General features: G+C 40.6%; 1 protein-coding gene across 12 annotated transcripts in view; it reads left to right on the top strand.

The window, feature by feature from the left end:
- The window catches only part of LOC113612482 (integrator complex subunit 6-like), a 51550-nt gene extending 30935 nt beyond the window's left edge, over positions 1 to 20615 (top strand). For 3 of the 12 annotated variants that reach the window (XM_027092403.1, XM_027092399.1, XM_027092395.1), the window contains 10 exons: positions 2138 to 2270; positions 7693 to 7787; positions 8752 to 8862; positions 11070 to 11288; positions 12327 to 12450; positions 13803 to 13945; positions 15588 to 15822; positions 17554 to 17925; positions 18803 to 18896; positions 19627 to 20615. In XM_027092403.1, coding sequence (XP_026948204.1) covers positions 2138 to 2270; positions 7693 to 7787; positions 8752 to 8862; positions 11070 to 11288; positions 12327 to 12450; positions 13803 to 13945; positions 15588 to 15822; positions 17554 to 17925; positions 18803 to 18896; positions 19627 to 19729 — 1629 coding nt within the window. In that variant the 3' untranslated portion in view covers positions 19730 to 20615. Of the gene's footprint in view, positions 1 to 2137; positions 2271 to 7692; positions 7788 to 8751; positions 8863 to 11069; positions 11289 to 12326; positions 12451 to 13802; positions 13946 to 15587; positions 15823 to 17553; positions 17926 to 18802; positions 18897 to 19626 lie in introns of those variants that run through there. The other 9 variants (XM_027092407.1, XM_027092406.1, XM_027092397.1 and 6 more) reach the window with 9 other exon arrangements.
- The last annotated feature ends 663 nt before the right edge of the window (positions 20616 to 21278 follow it).

The following is a 21278-nucleotide window of genomic DNA, read 5'->3' as shown; positions in this document are numbered from 1 at the left end:
CATTTTTGAACATTCATTGAACTGTATACTTATAATTCATGCACTTTTTTGAACGTATGTTTATATTTCAATAAAATACACCAAAAATGTGCTAGAAATGTAGAGATAGGGATGATAGAATGCTAAGTTAAAATCAAGACAGAGGCTTGAATTTATGAATTGAAAAACATTTTGGAATAAAAGCAAATAAAATTATAAATTATACTTCCTCCCTAAATGAAACCCTCTTTTCTATATGGCACCTTCCTTGTAAATCTCCAAAGGAACTTAAGAAATCCTTAAGATCCCTGCTGCACCCCTCAAATATGCCATATGTCTTTCTCTTGCATCTTACGTTACTTTGGTTTAGAGTAGTTTAATGCGATGAATTAGTGGGAGTGAAAAAGAATAAGATGAACCAGGAGCTGGGAAATTTGGCAAAATCATAATGGAGACTAGCTAGCTCTGCCACCAGCTATGTGGTCTGGGATCAGACACTTTCTCTAGACTAGATGGTCTCTAATGATCCCTCTGAACCCCCAAATTCTATGAATTTGCAGGTGATACGAAATTTGGAAAAACTCGGGGCTTATGGGAAGGAAGGAAGGTATGAAGGTGGGAAGGGAGGGAGTAAAGACAGAAAGGGAGTGAGAAAGGAACAAAAAACAGTGCTTTGGGGCTTCCCTGGTGGCGCAGTGGTTGAGAATCCGCCTGCCTATGCAGGGGACACGGGTTCGTGCCCCGGTCCGGGAAGATCCCACGTGCCGCTGAGCGACTGGGCCCGTGAGCCATGGCCGCTGAGCCTGTGCGTCCGGAGCCTGTGCTCCGCAACGGGAGAGGCCACAACGGTGAGAGGCCCGCGTACCGCAAAAAAAAACCCGTGCTTTTCCTTTCGGGGGAATTACAGGTCTGATCCTTGCTGGCCGTAACTTTTTTATCCTTTATAATGATTTTCCCCCTTTTCTATTATACACACTTAGGAAACTGGAGGAAATCCAACATGTTTTATTACAATTATCTGTTTCTATTAAGGTTCAGATTAAGACATGAAATCTAGTAGGTGAGTCATGTTTTAGCACACTCCATTTTTTTGTGGAGGCATCCATTGCATAGGAAGGGTTTATTCGTAGCTACAGCTAAGCATAGCAAGAATTTAGTGAACTGGTAGGTGATATGGCTGGTACCAAGAATTAGCAAAGTAAGTGGGTTCTGTTCACCATCAGGGTTTGACTTTTGTCTTAAATAATCCTGCTGAAGGGCTTTAGGAAAGGTAAAGGTCTAGGTCCCTAAAAGTACATACTGATGCCCTGATTTGGCCCAAAGAGTAAACATGGAGCACAAAGAAAACATGATAGCCAGAGGACTCCAGAAGAGCATATCAGGTCTATGGAACCTGACAATATAATACATATCAAATCAGGAATATCATTAAGGAATAAGATGTTAGTCATATGGAATAAAGATTAATGTTTTCATTTTTATTGAATGTTTGCTCCACCAGGATCATTTACAAGAGAAAGTGCTTTCCAGATTGAACCAAAGCATCTCCTTGCTCAATATAATTGCATCAAAATAATTATCAGCAATGCCTGGCTTGTAACAGACTCCTCAATAAATATTTATTGGATGAAAAATGAACAAATGGGTAGGGGAATGGGGCATAAAAGGGAAGTAGAGCAAAACTTAATAGTAGTACACATGAGTGTTAGCATAATCCTTTAAATGGGCTTTGTTTTTGTGATTGCATGCTTCAGGCATAGGGGCATGTTCCATTTTCCTAACAGTCTCCACTCTGGTCACCATTTGTTCTTTTGAGAAGTCAATTTGTTTTAATGGCTGGTATCACTTAGTGGTATTTCAGCCTTATTTTCCATCGTGCTAACCAAGTAAATATTTGGGTATTGTTGATGCAGCCTGTGGTCTCTGAATCGTTATTGCATAGTACGGTTTCATTTCTTAACACAATTTGCAGAAGAATTGCAATCTGAACATTCTTCTTTAGTATGATATGTTTTGACATAAATATAGTGAAAGCACTATTCCCATTTTTAAATTACAATTAAATTGTGCCAGAGATGTCGGTGTGCAATGTTGCTGTGTTTAGTTTTACATAAAATCCTTATTGTCATAACTGTACATTACTTCACCGTCTTCTCAGGTATTTGTCACTAGCAGTGGAAAATACAATGAACTTGGATATCCATTTGGTTATTTAAAAGCCAGTACGACTTTAACTTGTGTAAACCTCTTTGTGATGCCGTACAACTACCCAGTTTTACTCCCTCTTTTAGGTAAGTCAAGTATGTGCCATTTAGTCATCTTTGAAATACAACAAAAAAGAAAAATCGACAATGAACTAAGCATTTTAAATGTAGTCAAAGAGTAATGGATATCAGGATATATAAAAGTCTAAAAACTGATTTGGAAGGATAGAATTTGCATCCTGTTTTCTGTTTTTTTCATTTTCCTTTCGTTGTTTTTACATCAAACAGAAGAGACTCTTCACCTGGGGGGGGGGGCGTGATTCTTATGCTGCTCTTTGGGTTGCAAGCTCCAATGCTGTCACCCCTCTTCTCTCCAGTTTTAAGTGCACTTGGCTTTTGGTAAACTAGTTTGGACCCCCCAAAGTTGATTGGGGTTAACACTTCAAGAATCTGATGGTTTTCTTCAGAAAATAGTGCTTCCGTGGGGCTGTTGGCTTGCGCTAAGTTCCTCCACAAAAGAATATTGAATGCTCTTGAGGCGTGTGTTTTAGGCAGAGTAGCAAGTTAAGGAAACAGATACAAGAGTGAATTCTGCAATAACTGCAGTTGTAGAAGCTGTGGTTTCCATGGCAAGATTCTAAAAGGAACAACTCCAGAAGCTGTTACTCAGACATCACTGAAAATGTGTGTGATTTTTTTTTCTCATTTAAAGAGCCACATCTGTTTAGAGTAATACAGTACCACACGGTATCTTTCTCTTTGTAAAGTTGTGAACATTTTTAGTTGCTGAGGTTTCTTAATTTTTGCAAAAAGGATCAAACCTTTACTAAATTTTAATATAGTCATTGAAAGCATAGATTTTTATTGCTATCAATATTATATGTATTAAATGTCCTGAAAAAGCAATTCTTTTGAATGTTGCAAGTTAAGAAGGTTAAGAGTGGGTCATCATAAATGATTGTTTTAGATAGCCTACCTACTTTATTTCTTAGTCATATCTAAAAATATCTTCTAACAGGTGATTTTCACATATAGAATATATGTTATGTCTTTGAGATTAATAAGACTGCCAATAAAAAAGTACCTGTATTTTGTGGATTTATTTACCCTGTTTTCTTAAATGTACCTTTATGATCTCAAGTTTTCACAACTAAAAAGTGAAGGATCAAACTAGCTAATCTTCACTTAGACTGTTAATAGTATTATTTTTCTATTTTTTAAGTACACTTTTTATTTTGAGATAATTGTAGATTCACATGCGGTTGTAAGAAATAAGAGAGAGATGATACCAAAATCGCAGCCAACAGAGGCAAAAACAAACACATGGGACTACATCAAACTTAAAGATTTTTGTGCATCAAAGGATACAATAGAGAGAAAAGGCAACGTATGAAATGGGGAAAAGTTTGCAAATCTTACATCTGGTCATTTTGGCTAGGGGCTCTATCCACCCCTGCCTAGAGCATCATTATCCCTTTGCAAACATCCCAAACCAGAAACCCCAGAGGCATCTTTGATTCCTCCCCCTTCTCTGACCCCACACATCCACTTGAGGGCCACCCCATCCTTGACTCAGTTCCTATTCTTCCCTTTGGCTTCAAATATCCATTTCTAGGCTTCTCTATAACCTGTATCTTTCAAGGAGCATAGGGTTTTCACACCCTTTGAGGCTGAGGTTCTTGTGCCCCTGAATCCCAAACTTGGGTTTCATGTTGAGGTTCTGAAATAGCTTCCACCAATACTTCCACCATTACTTCAATTTCTGGATTGTATAGCCTCCATGGTAATTAGCAGTCTGAACTGTAGGGCATAGCTGCCTGGATAATGAATCCTGGCTCTGCTGTTTGCTAGCTTTGTGACCCTGGATAAGATACTTAACCTCTCTGTGCCTCAGCTATTTCATCTGTAAAGTGGGAATAATAATAGTGCCTACCTCAAAAGGATTTAGTTGGGATTAAATGAATTAATAGAATTAAATTGCATCAAACTCACCTGGCAAACAGTAAGTGCTATTGTCTGATTAATAATACTATTGTCATTATTAATATCTAGGTTACCTTAGTAGCTCTTGAAGGTACTGTTATTCCATGCTAAGGATATAATATAAAGATATAGGACAGGGCTTCCCTGGTGGCGCAGTGGTTGGGAGTCCGCCTGCCGATGCGGGGGACACGGGTTCGTGCCCCGGTCCGGGAAGATCCCACATGCTGCGGAGTGGCTGGGCCCGTGAGCCATGGCTGCTGAGCCTGCGTGTCCGGAGCCTGTCCTCCGCAACGGGAGAGGCCACAACAGTGAGAGGCCTGCGTACCGCAAAAAAAAAAAAAAAAAAGATATAGGACAGTTTTGCAGTTTTAGTAGGCAGGGCATTTAGTAAAAAGTCATGAAGTTAAGTCACACACACTTTATGATGTCTGGAACATCACTATAGTACTGCAGAGTACAATAACTGTCCATAAAAGTGACCCCTGTTTCCTCTTTATTAATTCAAGATTTCCATGAAAAGTAGTCAAGAAAAGTTTATTTAAGCATTAAAATTTACCTGGGATAGATAAGTGAGGCTTAATTGGATCAATGAGCTACCATAAGAATCATGTTAGTAGGGTGGTAGGTAACCAGATTATCACAGTTGGCAAGATTATCTCTCAATCAGGAAATTAGGAACATTTTTTTTCTATTGAGGATCAGTAACTACAGAAAGTAAGGCATTTGTAGCAACTTGTCTTTTTCTTTTCTTTTCTTAAGTATGCCACATTCAGTCACCTTTTTTTAAAAAAAAATTAAGAACTGGGGACTTGTGTAAAAAATATAGTTCATCTCCATATTAAGACCAGTTATTATCAGGAGGAGGAAAAGAGAATAACCGAAAGAGGATAATCTGATGTTTATTTATCATTATATATCCGGTGCTTCACAGTTTACGCTATTTATAAGGTTTTTGTTTTCTTGTTTGTTTGTTTTGCTTTGTTTTGTTTTTTTGCGGTACTCGGGCCTCTCACTGTTGTGGCCTCTCCCGCCGCGGAGCACAGGCTCCGGACACACAGGCTCAGCGGCCATGGCTCACGGCCCCAGCCGCTCCGCAGCACATGGGATCTTCCCGGACCGGGGCACGAACCCGTGTCCCCCGCATCGGCAGGCGGACTCTCAACCACTGCGCCACCAGGGAAGCCCTATAAATTTTATGTAGTGTTTTCACGTACATAACCTAGTTCCTCAGAACAGTCCTGTGGGAAAAGGCAGTTATCATTAAACTCATTTTATGGATGAAATGGAGGCACAAAAAGGTGAAGTGATTTCTCAAAGCTCACTGAGCTAAGTACATAGTATGTATCTGAGCTTGAACTCAAACCCCTGCCTTTTTGAAGCAGGAAGTGGGGAGAAAGGAACCGGAAGAGAAAATATCTGTAGTTTCTGAGGTGTTGGCAGTGTCATTTTACTCTCGTTCCACACTCTCATCTTTCAAATGTGGATGAGCTGATTGTTTATGATATTTTTACTGTACCATCCTGGAGACTGCATGTGAATGGAAATCTAATACCATGGAAATAATTTTCTGAGCTACAAAGATAGTGACTAAAGCCGTGTCACCCTAACTGCTCTCTACCCTTGATTAGTCTGTGGAAGATTTTCTTTTTTCCTCTTGCCCCCATTAAAAAATAAATCCGACAAGAAGTAATTAGACTAACTTGGCTCCTGGGTGGAATCATTGCAATTGGCATTGTTAGAAATATTAAGACTATTATTGACTCTCATTGTCTAATCTATTTATATCTAAATGTCTCTTCAGTCTTGTGGTATTTACATTTGTCAGTTAGTTTCCAAAATCTGCCTAATTCCCTACAGACTTCACACAAAGACATGGTATAACAGGATATTTCTACAGTCTCCCGTTCCTTTCTGTCAAGGTATGAATGGTCTTTAAAGGACCTGCATGTTACAATGAGCCAGAAATCTCTTCAGATCTTTTTTCCTTTGTTCTTTCTACCCTGTACGAAAAGAACAAAAGACCTACATTATATGACTTTGTAAATTCATTTAAATTAGTTTCAGCAGGAGTGAATAATTTAGTATAGTAGTAAAAGGAAGAAAATATGTAGTTGCTTTTCTTAACCAAATAAATTCAGAATTTCAAAGAATAGCCCTATTTGTAGAGAAATTGTGCATATGGCATAGGGATGGTTTTGTTCCTGGAAGGAAAGCATTTGTTTTTTGGATAAAAGCCAGTAAAACATGAAGAAACAATATAGAGAGTGAATTTATAATATCTTTGATATTTATAGTAAGTGTGGCAGGTTCATGTTGGTTGATGTCTGGGGATATCAATTTTGAATTATTATATTAAAAAATTTCTTATCCTTGGAAGGAAATAATGAGATATTTTGGGAATTTTCCATGTAGTGTATACAATGCATTTGGATTATTTAAATAATTAAATTTGAGTGCAAAAATATAGGGGATATCTGCTTTTTTAAGGAAAATGTCTTTAGTTATATTAATAATACACTATATTCAAGAACCATACTTAGTTGTACAGAATTTTCAACTTCAACATACATCTCTACTTGCTTTTACTAGTGCCATCAGCCAATTGTTAACTAATGTTTGAGAGACCCAGAGTTTGGCTCAAAATGCCTGACCACTGAAATCAAGGAAATGAAGAGGGGGGAAATATGGATAAACAAAATATACACTGATTAAGGAGAATCCAAAACGTAATTTAGAGCGTGCCATCATTGCCCAGAAATTATTGAGGTATAATTGACATATTCTATTAGTCTCAGATGTGCAACATAATGATTCGATATTTGTATGTATTGCAAAATGATCACCACGATAAATCTAGTTAACATCCATCACCACACATAGTTCCAATTCTTTCCTTGTGATGAGAAATATTAAGATCTACTCTCTTCGCAGCTTTCAAATATGCACTACAGCGTAGTTAACTATAATCATCACGCTGTACATTACATCCCCATGACTTATTTATGTTATAACTGGAAGTCTGTACCCTTTGACCCCCTTCACCCATTTCACCCATCCCCCCGCCCCGGCAACCACCAATCTGTTCTCTGTATCTATGAGTTCGTTTTGTTGTTGTTGTTCTTGTTGTTTTAACATTCTCTATTTAAATAAAAGAAATATTCCATCCACCAGTGACCATGGATTCCTTCTCAGGTGAAAATTACTACACTAGAGTTACCAATATGTAAGATAATATTTCACATAGATCAGAGTCCGTGTTTTAATGTTATATTTTATGTAGCTTCACAGATGGAAGATGAATATGTAACCTGAGAATTTATTTCATTTTCTAGAAAACTGCTATATATAATTTTTTGGTACATAGTACCGTAAAAAGATAATCAAATAAACTCGGATGAAATGTTCATCTAATGTAATTGAAACTGGAAATTTCTAGGAAATTATATAATAGATGTGGGTTGCTTGATTTAGATCTTGGGATTTAGGACTGGAATAGTATAATATTTTCTTGGATTTTCTCTTGCAGATGACTTGTTTAAAGTTCACAAGCTTAAGCCAAATGTGAAGTGGCGACAGGCTTTTGACAGCTACTTAAAAACTCTGCCTCCATACTACTTATTAGTATGTATTAACTCTATCCAATCAATCAAACACTTCACCCCTGAAATAAGATAGTTTTATTTTTAATTTGTAAATTTGGGTCGCCATTGTCTTCTCAAATTATGTGTAAGAGCTTGGAGATGTCATGGCGGCACAAAAGAGGTCTGCTTATTTTATTTCCTTTAACTGCCATGGTTATTGTTATAAAACACATCTATGTTTCTCTTATAAAAACTAACCTTGTGAAATTATAATTTTGGAATTTAAGAAAAATAGGACTGGATTTATGTATTATATCAACTTCCCTTTTTAACTCTAGAAATTCGCACTATTGGGTTTTCCTCTGAAAAAAAAACAAACAACCTCAAGACATTATATTTACTTATGGCTTGTTAAATGTGTCCTAGACACAGCATGAAGTAGGGGCACTGGTTAGAGGGAATCCAAAAAGAGTAAAAAATCACTTGGTGTCATTTGGATTTTTACAATTTGAGAAAAATATTCATAATTATTTTGAACGAGTCATATAATCTGAATCAAGATTATCAAAATCATTTCAGAGGTGGATGTGGTAAACTTTAAGCCAAGTTTCTAGAGGTGAAAAGGCAGAACCTTAAGTGGTACCACTGGTGTCACTGGGAGGAGAAATTGGGGTGTGTTAGTATTTACCATGGCAGGAATGGGGTGCACAATAAAATGCAATGTGAAATGATTTTATGACTTGGGAATTAAGACTGAAAGCAATTTACCTGTTTGAATTTGCTGTTACTTGCTCTTCTTATCCCACTCTCTTCTGATTTTTTTACTTTCTGCTCTTTACTTTTCTGCTATTTTCATTGCCACTTTTTAATGTTCCATGTTTGGTTTTATGTGCAGCACCTTGACTTCTAAGAAATGAATCATGTCCCTTTGCCCCTTATAACTGAAGTTTGAGTATTTTAAGATTTATTCTATTCTTACTGTTGTGTATTTTGTTTCCTTATAGCCATTAAAGAAAGCACTAAGGATGATGGGAGCTCCAAATCTGATATCAGATAATTTAGATTGTGGACTTAGTTACAGTGTTATCTCTTACCTTAAAAAACTCAGCCAACAGGTAGTATTGGTAAAAACAAACAAACAAAAATCCTTTGCCCTCAGAAGTGCATTTCCTTATTCTTTAGTATAACTGTAATTTTCAAATTAAATGTGTATATATTTCTACACTTTATGGATTAGTAATAATGTGATTCTCTATGGCTTCTAGCTTCACCATTAAACTGCAGTTAAGGGTCTGTCAGTATCATTTGATGCTGTGCCATTTCTCCTTTCGCTTGCCAGTTTGTTCTACCCACAAGCTGGTTGATATTTTGTGGCCTAGGAGGGGCAGAGGCTTAATAGAATTATCCATGGGTCACATTTTGTCTATCCTCAACCTAGTTTCTCCTCAAATCACGTTGGGCTAGAGCATCCCCCTTTTTAGGTCAGCACACTGAGGCATGGTGTGATTAATGACTTGCCTGAAATGCGTTTTTAGGCAATAAATATCAGTATGCTTTTTCTTGGAGAGGGGGAGATGAGACCAGTGTTCCTCGCACTGGAGGGTGACAGGCCCTCCATCTGTTCCCCCACCTCATTTGCATTATTCACCTTGTCCCTTGCCTGCCCCTCTCTATTAGTACCTCATCCTCCACTCACCCCTACTTATCGTACTTCTCACCTCTACCTAGCCCATTCTTGCAGGGTGGAAATGTTTGAGAACTACTGAGTTAGAGCTTTACTGCCATACAAATGTGTTATGTTACATGACAAATTAATGCAGCAGCTTTACTTTCTTCTTGTGCACAAATGTATTCCCAGGTAGGGAATAGTAGTAGCATTTGCAGTGACAATAATGCTTCAAGTTGGATATGTTTCAAAGTTGGGCCTTTAGAAAACAGAGCAAATAAGTGTCAGAGCAAATAACTGTCAGATTTCTGACACCAAAGAACCAAAATGACTCCACAATTTGGGATGCTGACACACCTTGCTAGGAACTGGCAAAAACTTAAGTATAGTCTGGAGTTTACCAGCTCCTACCAGACCACTGTGCTCATAAATGCAAAAGAAAGTAAAGGCAAACCCAGATTTCTGATCTATCAAGTGTCCCCTTAACCCCTTTCCCTCTCTGCTAATAGATTTTTGTTGTTGTTGTTAAATGTTTTGTTTTGGTTATTTATTTATTTATTGATCTATTGATTTATATTTTTTTATTTGATGTTTACCTTAGGCCTTTAAGGCTGTGTCAGCAGGGTATGGCCAGAAGGAAGAATAGTGAACAGAGTTGAAACTCATGCAAGTTCTGGGGCTTTCTGGGACACGTTGCTTGTACAGTTTTATCAATGACCTTTCAGGACCAGTTTGTGGAAACAGACCCTTCATTTGCTCTTATCCCTTATTTCATGACTAAGTTTTTAAAAAGATAATAAACATACTTAATTCCAATAATTAGGGAAAATTTATGAGTATCTCTGACCAAGCCACAAGAAATTCAAAATTAATTTGGGCTTACTGGACATTGGTGGAATTCCACCTTTTAGAGAAAAAGAAAAGATTGTTACTAATTTATACTAGCTCTAATTACTAATTTAATTACTAATTTAATAACTCTATGTCACCAGTGTTCTTTGAACCATCTCAGATGTATGTAAATCACGAAATATGCCCAAATATATTGCTACAATACATTCTCAAGCAATATTTATCAATATGGTATAATAGTGTCTATTAAGAGGATTTTTTTTCTTGTGAGTTAGTAAGAAACTTACTGAGTACATATTACAAATTATTTACGTGGTAATATTTGTTAAGCATTACTTTTGGGGGGGTGGTCTGATATTAGAACTAAACACTGTAAGTTTTTTTCAGATATAATGCAATCTATGTAATCTGAATTTTAGTACTAGTGTACTTCTATAAATACAGAGTTTTACCCTTTATGTCTGGGTCCGAAATGAATATGTTCACTTAGACTAGATTTTACAGTAGCAAAATGTGATTTTACATGTAATTCTTACCCATGGTTTTCATTCTCTCCATGATTCAATCATAATTTTGACACTAGACAAGAGAAAAAAAAAGTGTATTATTTGTCTTTCTAGCCCCCTCTCTCTGTTTGCTGTGGTAGTACAGAGAAGCACAGGAAAATGTTTAATTATCCGTTTTTCTGTGATTTGCGATTGAAATTTGTTCAATGGGGTTCTTAAAGTATTATCTTTCTTAAGTAGTAAAAACAATAGTGATAATATAGATCTTTTCATAACGTACTATGTACTTTCATTTTAGACCAAACTAGAGTCAGAACGAATACTAGCATCAGTGGGGAAGAAACCTCCCCAGGAAATTGGAATCAAAGTGAAAAATCATTCTGGAGGTGGCGTGTCCTTGACTCACAATAAAAATTTTAGAAAACTATTGAAAGAAATCATAGGAGAAACAGCACCGAGACTGGCAGAATTGAATACCAAAGAATTTGCCGGCTTCCAAGTAGGGCTCTTAAACAAGGTAAACTGTGACATAAATAGATTGTTTGGGGTGGGGGGGTGGTAAGGTCTGTGAAAGATAAAGGGGAGAAGGAACACGAGTAAGCAGAGAGAGCTTTCAGATCCCTTGCAGAACATTTGGTCCTAAACAAAATGTCCATAAGACATTTGGTCCACACCAAAAGGTCCTTGAAATCTGGTTCGATCCAAAACATATCCATGAGCATATTTGGTTCATGCCAAATGGTTTTGGACAGAACCAAATATCAAGGACCCTTTGGTGTGGACCACATGTCTCCATGGACATTTTGGACAGGACCAAGTGTGACCAATTATCAAGGACCTCTGGCGTGGACCAAATGTTGTACAGACATTTTGGACAGGACCAAATGTCTGCTAACCGTCAGATTACGCTGCTGAACTAACACTTGTGAGAGGGTGGGGGAAGGAAGGAGGAATGGGTATGAAGAGCCTCAGACATCAGTATAGCTTGTAGAAAATCTTAACCAGCCCAGAAGGGAAGCCTGGCACCACGATTTCCCATAGAGGAGCTCCACATTGGGCAGAACTGGCCAGGCCCTAACATCCCCCATCATCCTCCATCACTGGCTGGGGGCAGCCTGGGGAAGAGCACAGCCTGGGCTCTGGTGCTGCCCCAGATCCCAAAGGTACTGGGGCTGGAGGTGCTCAGATCACTGCAGCCCTTGTAGGATCAGCCACTGCTTCCCGGATGGACATCCCAGCAGCTCACCTCCGTGGCTGCCGGCGGGCTACATCTAGATTACAAACAGTGGGCCTGCAAGGCTTCCCCCGGCACAAATCTCAGGATTTGATGTTTTAAATGACATATTGAAAAAGGATATTCCCAGTGGCTTTAATGCTCTGTGGGTGTATTAGAATTCAGAACAGAGCCAGCGAAGGCAAATTTTCCACTGGCAAAATTCTACTGTAGTTAGTTGTAATGAATATCCCTCTCTTCACTAAGATTTTAAGAGGATTAGGAATTATATTTCTATATTAACAGCCTCAGGAGTAACTGAAATTGTTTCATTTCAAATAGGATTTGAAACCTCAGACGTATAGAAATGCTTATGATATTCCACGTAGAGGTCTTTTAGACCAGTTAACCAGAATGCGATCCAATCTGCTGAAAACACACAAGTTTATTGTTGGACAAGATGAAGGTAAGTGAACAAAGAAGTACTTTTTGTTGATTAGGAAAATGTCAAGTATGACTCTCACGAAGATGTTTATTGCATAACGAGTAAGTTATTTTGTAATACTTTAATATTTATAATGCCTCTTTTCCTGAATCCCTTCAGCTACCCAGGCACAAGTTTATTGTTCTCGGGTTTAAAGGGAAGTGTGCATTAATCGGTGCATATATTATACTACACGTTGTAGCTCTTGTAAGTCTCAAAGCAACCCCATGAGATAGATGCTGTTTTTATGCCCATTTTTATGGACATTGGAACTGAGAGTGAGCATTTTAGTAGTTTGCCCAGGTTTAGTGAGTTGGAAAGTGGCAGAACCTAGGTCTATCAGATTCCGGAAATTGCATGCCCCGAAGCTATACCGCCCAGCCTACTGTGATGAATTCAATGCAAATTCCTCATTTACAGGAAAAGAATGAACCTGATATTGTCTAGGATAATTGGTGATGGTGTGTAATTCCCCTTTACTCCATTTTGCTCGATTTAAGCAGGGTCATTTGTCCATTAAAATGTGCAAATCTTAGCCTGGCCAACCTCCTGAAATTATACGCCATTTTGGTTTTGGTTTTGTTTTTTTGGCAGGGGGGACTTTTCTAGGAAGAGAGCCTGTAGATCTAATCAAATTTTCCAAGAGGGTGAGGCCCGCTAACCAAGATTCTCTGGATGATAAGAGAAAACCATGGAGCCTAGGCTCCTTTTTTTTAAAATAAATTTATTTTTAAAATTTATTTCATTTTTGGCTGTGTTGGGTCTTCGTTGCTGTGTGCGGGCTTTCTCTAGTTGCGGCGAGCAGGGGCTACTCTTCGTTGTGGTGCGCCGGCTTCTCATGGCGGTGGCTTCTCTTGTTGCGGAGCGCGGGCTCTAGAGTGCAGGCTTCAGTAGTTGTGCACGAGCTTAGCTGCTCCGCGGCATGTGGGATCTTCCCGGACCAGGGCTTGAACCCATGTCCCCCGCGTTGGCAGGTGGATTCTTAACCACTGTGCCACCAGGGAAGCCCTGAGCCTAGGCTCTTGAAAACACAAAATATGGGGGTTTGAGTTGGGATGGTGGTATAGGGAATGTCAGCCCATTCTCAAACTTGGTATGAAGAGTGAGGGAGTTGTTCTTGCCCTAGGGATTTGAGCTTGTAGGCCGTAGTGATGGTAGACTGAGTGATGAGTGGGATGAAGAGAGATGATTTTAGATCCAGGCTGCTAGATTCGAGATTTTAGACTGTCGGTTGCCAAGATACACAATGCTAAATCAGACTGTGATCATGTCCTCTCAGAAGGACCACACACTTCTGCTGTATAGTATCTGTTGCTTTTCCGGTGATTTTGCAGATTCCCTTCATAGTGTTCCAGTCGCACAAATGGGTAACTATCAAGAATATCTAAAGACACTGGCTTCTCCACTTCGAGAGATTGATCCAGATCAACCAAAAAGACTACATACTTTTGGCAATCCATTTAAGCAAGATAAGAAGGTGGGATACCTATTTCTATGTCTGCCTAGATTGTGATATTCTTGCAATAATTCCTTTCTTCTTGGCAACGTGTACGTAACTCAGAGGTTCTCCTTCTGTTTGTTTAAGAGATAAAATATGCCTCCAGGGCTCTTTGTGAATGGAAAGTGGGAGCCTCCTTATGCAAGAGTGTGTTGGTTAAACAAAGTGATAGCTGCCATTTACTGCTGTACATAGTAGGCGCTATTTTAAATGATAACATTGAATGCTCACAGCTGCAGATGAGTACTAGTCTGCCCTATAATATGAAATCACAGCTCATAGTGGTCAAATGGTTCACCCCGAGTGACACAACTGATAAGAGCCAGGATTTGAACCCCCGTCTTTCCAGCTCCAGAGTCTGTATTTGTTCCCACCTCCACACACTAATTCCTTTAATATTGAGATCACTGTTTATTTCCTCTGTTTACATTATTCAGCTCTCTAGTGCTGTATCTAGACAGTTATAAAAGTATTCCTCTTGAAATATGAAGTACTAAGTGGTGTTGCCTTATTGGCTTGTTCTACATGTGAGATGTGTGCGTGAGATATACATGTGAGATGTGTGTGTGTGCATGCGTGCGTGTGTGTGTGTATCTCTGTGTGTATAAGTGAGAGATATACTGACTTGACCATATAAGCATGAAGACAAATGGAGATTATATCTGCATTCATAGAGGAGACCATTGTTATAAACGTGCAGACCGTGAAATAATGTCTTCTGTAGCAAAAGTAGACTGAAAGGTATTCTGCTTCACCTGAATCTTCAATTAACTGGAGTTTTTCTTAATCTTTCTGTGTCTTGGTTTCCTTGGTTTGTGGCACTGGAGATAACTATGACACCTAACTAATAGAGCTCTGTGGAGTATTGACTTAGTACCTGTACGCCATTTAGAACATTACCTGACAAGTGGTACATGCTCAGTGACTATGTTTTCCCCTTTATGTACTGTTTTGCTTTGGGAAATGCTTTGGAAAAGTCATTTATTATGATTTTATTCAAATAATGGGAGTGCGCATTCTTGGATTATCCTTGGATGAGAACAGCTTTTAGTTAACCTTCTATACTGCTGGCTCTCATCCTTTATCTAGTCCCAAGGGTGAAAAGCCCCCTCCCTCATTTCTGTCCAGCACCAAGGTGGACATATTTGAATCTCTGTGAGATTGCTGTTGGGGGAATGACATTTTCCATCTACCTGCCCATCACCATTTTCATGCAGCATTCTATACAGTGACTATCAATATTTCTTAAGGATGGGTTTAAAGCACACAAAAGGGAATGAATTCCCTTACCAAGGGTTGATGCAGAATGGTTTGTATCTTCTTCAGAAAGGTCACTGTGGGTTTATTCCCACTTTGGAACTCTCATCGCGTTGCTCATTCCCCAAGCTTTCTGGTTAATCATGATTGTGTTATGTTTGACCTTACAACAAGTTTCCTCCTCATTCCACTTAGACTAGATTGAAATTGAGTAGCGTTTTCTGAGAACAGTCTCTGTGGGGTATGGCAAATCTTTGGCCGATGATTAAGATCTATATTGCTGATGTAGCGTATGATTGTATATGCATGTGAAGAGTTCGTGCAGTGTTGTCTTTAATGGAATATGTTCATTGATGTTTTCTAGGGAATGATGATTGATGAAGCAGATGAGTTTGTAACAGGGCCACAAAACAAAGTGAAACGTCCTGGAGAACCCAGCAGTCCTCTGTCATCTAAGAGAAGGCGGAGTATGTCCCTGCTGTTGAGGAAACCACAAACACCACCTACTGTAACTAACCACGTGGGCGGAAAGGGACCACCCTCAGCCTCGTGGTTCCCATCTTATCCAAACCTCATAAAACCCACCCTTGTACATACAGGTATAGAGTAGTGGTTGTGATTTCCTTATGGCCCCTAGAGGACTAAGACACTAAACAATTTTCTTTTCCTTTGTATTCATTTCTTTTGTATTCAGTTTTTGTTCGTTAAGTAAACCGTTATTAAACCATCTATGTGGTAGGTACCAAGGGCCCCGTGGGGAGTGGAGACTGTGTTTCAAGGATCTCAATATGTATGAGGGGAGGAAGATCCTTACTTTCATAGTAATTAACACAAGTTGGAGAAATGGCAAGAGATACGCCTGTTTGCTTTGCCAGGGCAAGGCGGAAGGATGTGCAGCCATTTGGAGTTGCTGAGTCAATAGGAGCAAATGGGCTCAATGAGGGATGGGTCTGCATGTGTGCTCTGTGTCCCCAATTCCTCTCTATGCTCCAGCCCAGTGCAGTCTGAACCAGCCTCCTCCATTCCACTGGATGGTGCCCAATACAAATCCCACATCCCACCATTTCTCTCCACTTTTCTGATCTGGGCTGCCCTCATGTCACCAAGCTACTCCAATAGCTTCTTATCTGATTTCCCTACTTCCCCTCTTCTGCACATCTAAGTCACTTCCTGCCCTGCAGACAAAGTGATCACGCCAACACAGAAATGAGATCACGCCACATCCATGCTGAAGACCCATCATCACCTTTCCTAGGCACTCAGAACACAATCTGAGCTCCCGACCCTGGTCTCCCAGCTGTGCACGACCTGGCCCCGCCATCCTCTCCTAACACATGGCCTGTCGTCTCCTCCTTGCTCTCTCTGCCTCTATCCTTTGCTCTGTGCTCCCTGGCCAGTCCCCTCCCCGAGGCTCTGCACGTGCCCTTGCCGCAGCCTGGAGCTCTTCCTCTGCACGTGCACAGGCCGGCTCTCTCTCCTCCTCCAGGCTCTGCCCAAAGGACACCTCCTCAGGAGGGCCTTCCCGACCACGTGGTCCGCTGGGGCTCCCCTCCTGCTCTCTGTCCCATCCCTGCTTGCCTCTTCCCTAACACGAATTCCAGCTGTAATAATTCTGTTGGATCGTTGTACACTTACTGCCTGGCGTCCCCATGAGCATGGAAGCTCCATAAGGGCGGGGATTGTTGGCGTCTGTCCCGTTGGCTGCCGCTCCCCGGCTCCTGGCACGGCGCCCGGCACAGAGCAGGACGAGTCAATGGAGAAGAGGTGTCAGACCTGGAGTAAAAAGAAACTCAGGTTTCTGAGAGAGAAAAGATGCATGAGGAAGATCTTATACGGACAGGGATTTGGGGTGGGGTGACGGGGGCCATACAGAGCCTTCAGGTCTAGTGGCCACCACCTGTGTTTCCTCAGAACTTTGGAGGGAGAGAGGCGGGAGTTTGGCGGGGGGGGGGCATGTAATCTGATGTCAAGCTCGGTAGAGCATGGCATTTCATAGGTAAAAGACAGGAATCATGCCACCAAGTGAGACTTGCTGCTTTTCAGCTTGTAAAGCACGAGCTGCAGCTCAACCCTCAGCACCAGGGACCTGAGCCTCTTTATTCGTTGTACTGTCTTACGTGGTTTCCATATGTGTTCATGGTGCCATGAAGAGAAGAAAGTGCGTTTGTCGTATTACTTCCTGAGCCCAATTTGAGGGGTCTCAGGCTCCATCTGGTACATCCTCTTGCTTTATGAAACAATTTCCTCAAAACTGAGGAGCACCGGGTGGTCCCTGTGGGGTTGCCATAATGCACCTACGTCACAGCTCCACTTGTTAATTTGGTTTCCAGATGTTACCGTCACTCACGATGTTCATGAGAAGATGGAAAATGGTCAAATCTCACCCGATGGCTTCTTGTCAAAATCTGCTGCCCCAGAGCTTATGAATATGGCAGGAGATAGTATCCCGCCCAACCAAGTGGATTGCCTGTCTGATGATTTCACTAGTCTCAGGAAAGATGACCTGATGCACAATCCTGGTAGTAATGCAGTCATAGGAGGAACCAAGAACTGCAGCGTCTCTGTAGATGATCGAAAAGTCTCGGTAACATCTGCTTTGGAAACTGGGCCAAATACATCGCAAATAACTCCTGCTATGGCACAAGGAATCAATGCTGATATAAAACACCAGTTAATGAAGGAAGTTCGAAAATTTGGGCGAAGTAAGTAGTGAAAGACCATCTATCAATAATATAATGGAGGTCCCTTTCCGTTTAGGATTCAGAATAGATTCAAGGTATCTCTTGAGGTGCATTTTTGGGAAGTATTGGGTTTTCACATAATTTAAAATGATTCCTCTGGCTTTACCTAAAAAAGACCCAATACACCTTTCTCTCTCTTTTTCCCCTTACTTACTGTAATAGTTTCCTTTTGCTGCTGTAACAAGTTATCACAAACTTCATGGCTGAAAACTGTATTATCTTAGAGTTGTGGAAGTCAGATCTGAAATGATTTTCACTGGGCTAGCAAGAAGGTGTTGGCAGGCCAGGGTTCCTTCTGCAGGCTCTAGGGAGAATCTGTTTCCTTGCCTCTTCCAGCTTCTACAGGCTGCCTGTGTTCCTTCGCTCGTGGGCCCTTCCTCCATCTTCAGGCCAGCAACTTAGCCCCTTCTCTCCTCTCTAACCTCTGCTCCCACCCTTACATCTTTTCTTTCTGACCAGCTCTACTGCCTCTCTTTTATAAGGATATTTGTGGTTACGTTGGGCAACATGTATAAACATGGATAATCTCCTCATCTCAAGAGCCATAACTTAATCACATCTGCAAAGTAAGGTCTCTTTTGCCATATAAGGTAACATGTTCACAGGTTCTCAGAATTAGGACATGGACAACTTGGGGGGCCATTATTCAGCAGACCACACTTAATTAGTGTTTAGAGTTTCCGTAGCAGATATGTGCAGATATCTTGATTTGAGTCTTTCAAATACAAACTATACCTAACTTTCCACACACAAGGAATGATTACTGATGATGTGTAAAGATTGAATTTTATTTTTCATCCATATTTTTAAAAATACTAATTTTTTTAACTATCTTCAGAGTATGAAAGAATTTTCATTTTGCTTGAAGGAGTGCAAGGACCTCTTGCAGTGAGGAAACAATTTATTGAATTTACCATCAAGGAAGCTGCAAGGTGGGTGTAAAGAGGAACTCTTCATTGTGTTTTTTGAAGCAGGAGGGCTGCCCAATGCAAGACAGGCGGAGGGATTGGTGCTGCCTTGCTTTTCTTTTTTTTTTTTTTAATTAATTAATTAATTTAATTTTGGCTGCGTTGGGTCTTCATTGCTGTGCACGGGCTTTCTCAAGTTGCGGCGAGCGGGGGCTACTCTTTGTTGCAGTGCATGGGCTTCTCGTTGCGGTGGCTTCTCTCATTGCGGAGCACGGGCTCTAGGCGTGCGGGCTTCCGTAGTTGTGGCACGCGGGCTCACTAGTTGTGGCACGCGGGCTTAGTTGCTCCGCGGCATGGGGGATCTTCCTGGACCAGGGCTCAAACCCGTTTTCCCCTGCATTGGCAGATGGATTCTTAACCACAGGGCCAACAGGGAAGTCCTGCCTGGCTTTCCTAAGCCCTGGCCCTCCCTCAGTCATAGTTACAACTGTCTGCAGAGGCGTTTAGATCAATACTACCTGAGGCCAATTCAATCATCCAGGTCTGTGGAGCCTTTTGCACTCCTCACAGTCTGAGGTGGGCTTGGGCTCTCAGCTGGTAATCTCGGTATTAGCTAAGCCCTATCTTTACACGGACATACATTTTCTATTTCCCATGTGAATGGCCATTCCAACTTTGTACCCCACACAGTGCCTCGCGCATCATAAATGCTTTAAGGACCTTTTGGATAATAAAATTTCTTTTTCTTTTTTAGGTTCAAAAGACGAGTCTTAATTCAGTACCTTGAGAAGCTACTAGAAAAAATAGAATCCCATCACCTTCTCAACAACGTTAATCACATCAACAGCAGATCATGATGTTAACGCAATGACCAAGGAGGAAAAAAGAATAAGTGTTCTGTGCTGTAGGATAGAATGGGATATTGTTGATTATCCTACGATGTTTTAGTCAAGGGAACTGCCTTCCAGAGGCTAAGAAAAAGCAGTGGAGCTTTTTGTTTTCAGTTTATCTGGCGGGAAAAGCTGGCTTTTGCCCTATGAGTTTTCTTTGAAAGTATTAATTGGTTATTTTGTTGTTACTTTTCCCAATTGAGGAAGGTGATGTTATTAATCCAGCAGGTTAAAATCAGTAAACCCTGTCGCCCCTACCACATGTGATAAGGGTTCACTCTTGAACTTGGCCGTCCTGGGCATTTCCAGAGTGACTAGGGGCTACGTGCAGGTGGGGCACTACTTGGTGCTCTTACTATGTCCTTTAGAAAGAATAGGTGTTCAGAGGCCAACTGGTAATCTTGTGTGTGCTGAACAAAGTTTTCAACCGTTCCTAGTTGTGCCTTTAAAACCATGCAAGATTCAGGACAGTTTGGATCAAAGAGTAAGAAAGCTGCTATTTGGGTAAGTTATTTCTCCATGGGAGAGGCAGGGGAAGTCACCAAACAATCTACCTCCAACTCTGTTCTATTTTGTCTAGAGACATTACAAAGTGCACCTGAGGCTGCCTCAACCCCTGACATTTGTTCTCGCATGTGACGACAGAAAGTCTTCAGGTGGACTTGTGTATTCTGTGCTTCAGAAGCACTAAAAGACAAAATAATGCATATATTTCCTTTAATGTTTATACAAAGGTTTATATGGAGCAGTATTGTTATCTTTGTATTAATTTGCAAAAATTTAAGTGTACAAAGAGATTTTGACTTGCATATATAAAATAAATCATTTTATTGATTTTTCACAAGGTCCCTGATGCTAGAGAAATTTCTAGTTTTCTGTTTCTTCTGATTTGTTATTCCTTTCAGAAAAAAAAAGTGCACACTGTTGTTGTTTTTATTAATAGATTTATTTTATTTCTTTACTTCTTTATTTTTTGGCTGCGTTGGGTCCTCCGTTGCTGCACTCGGGCTTTCTGTAGTTGCCGCGAACAGGGCCTACCCTTCATTGCGGTGCGCGGGCTTTCATTGCAGCGCCTTCTCTTGTTGTGGAGCACGGGCTGTAGGCGTGCGGGCTTCAGTAGTTGTGGCTCAGGGGCTCTAGAGCGCAGGCTCAGTAGTAGTGGCACACGGGCTTAGTTGCTCTATGGCATGTGGGATCTTCCTGGGCCAGGGCTCGAACCTGTGTTCCCTACCTTGGCAGGCAGATTCCCAACCACTGTGCCACCAGGGAAGCCACCACACTGCTAAATTAAGATGTTAGCGGAAGGATGTAAGCTTCAAAACGTCACTCACGGAACTTAGTGATATTGGTGAACGTGGTGTAGGGCACTCTGGGTAGGGTCCTCCAGGAACACTGGAAACACCGGGAAAACAATGATCGGAATCAAGTTTATTGGAACTCTGGAAGATCATCAGAGGTTTACAGCAACCAAGCGAATGTTAAGTCTGAAGAAGAGCCATGAAATGTGACAGGAGAA

The sequence above is a fragment of the Aethalodelphis obliquidens genome, unplaced genomic scaffold, assembly GCF_003676395.1.
Source record: "Aethalodelphis obliquidens isolate GAN/ISIS:26980383/991018 unplaced genomic scaffold, ASM367639v1 scaffold78, whole genome shotgun sequence".
NCBI classification, from domain to species: domain Eukaryota; kingdom Metazoa; phylum Chordata; class Mammalia; order Artiodactyla; family Delphinidae; genus Aethalodelphis; species Aethalodelphis obliquidens.
The sequence above is the reverse complement of the archived record's forward strand: the minus strand, read 5'-3'. Positions and strand labels throughout refer to the sequence as shown.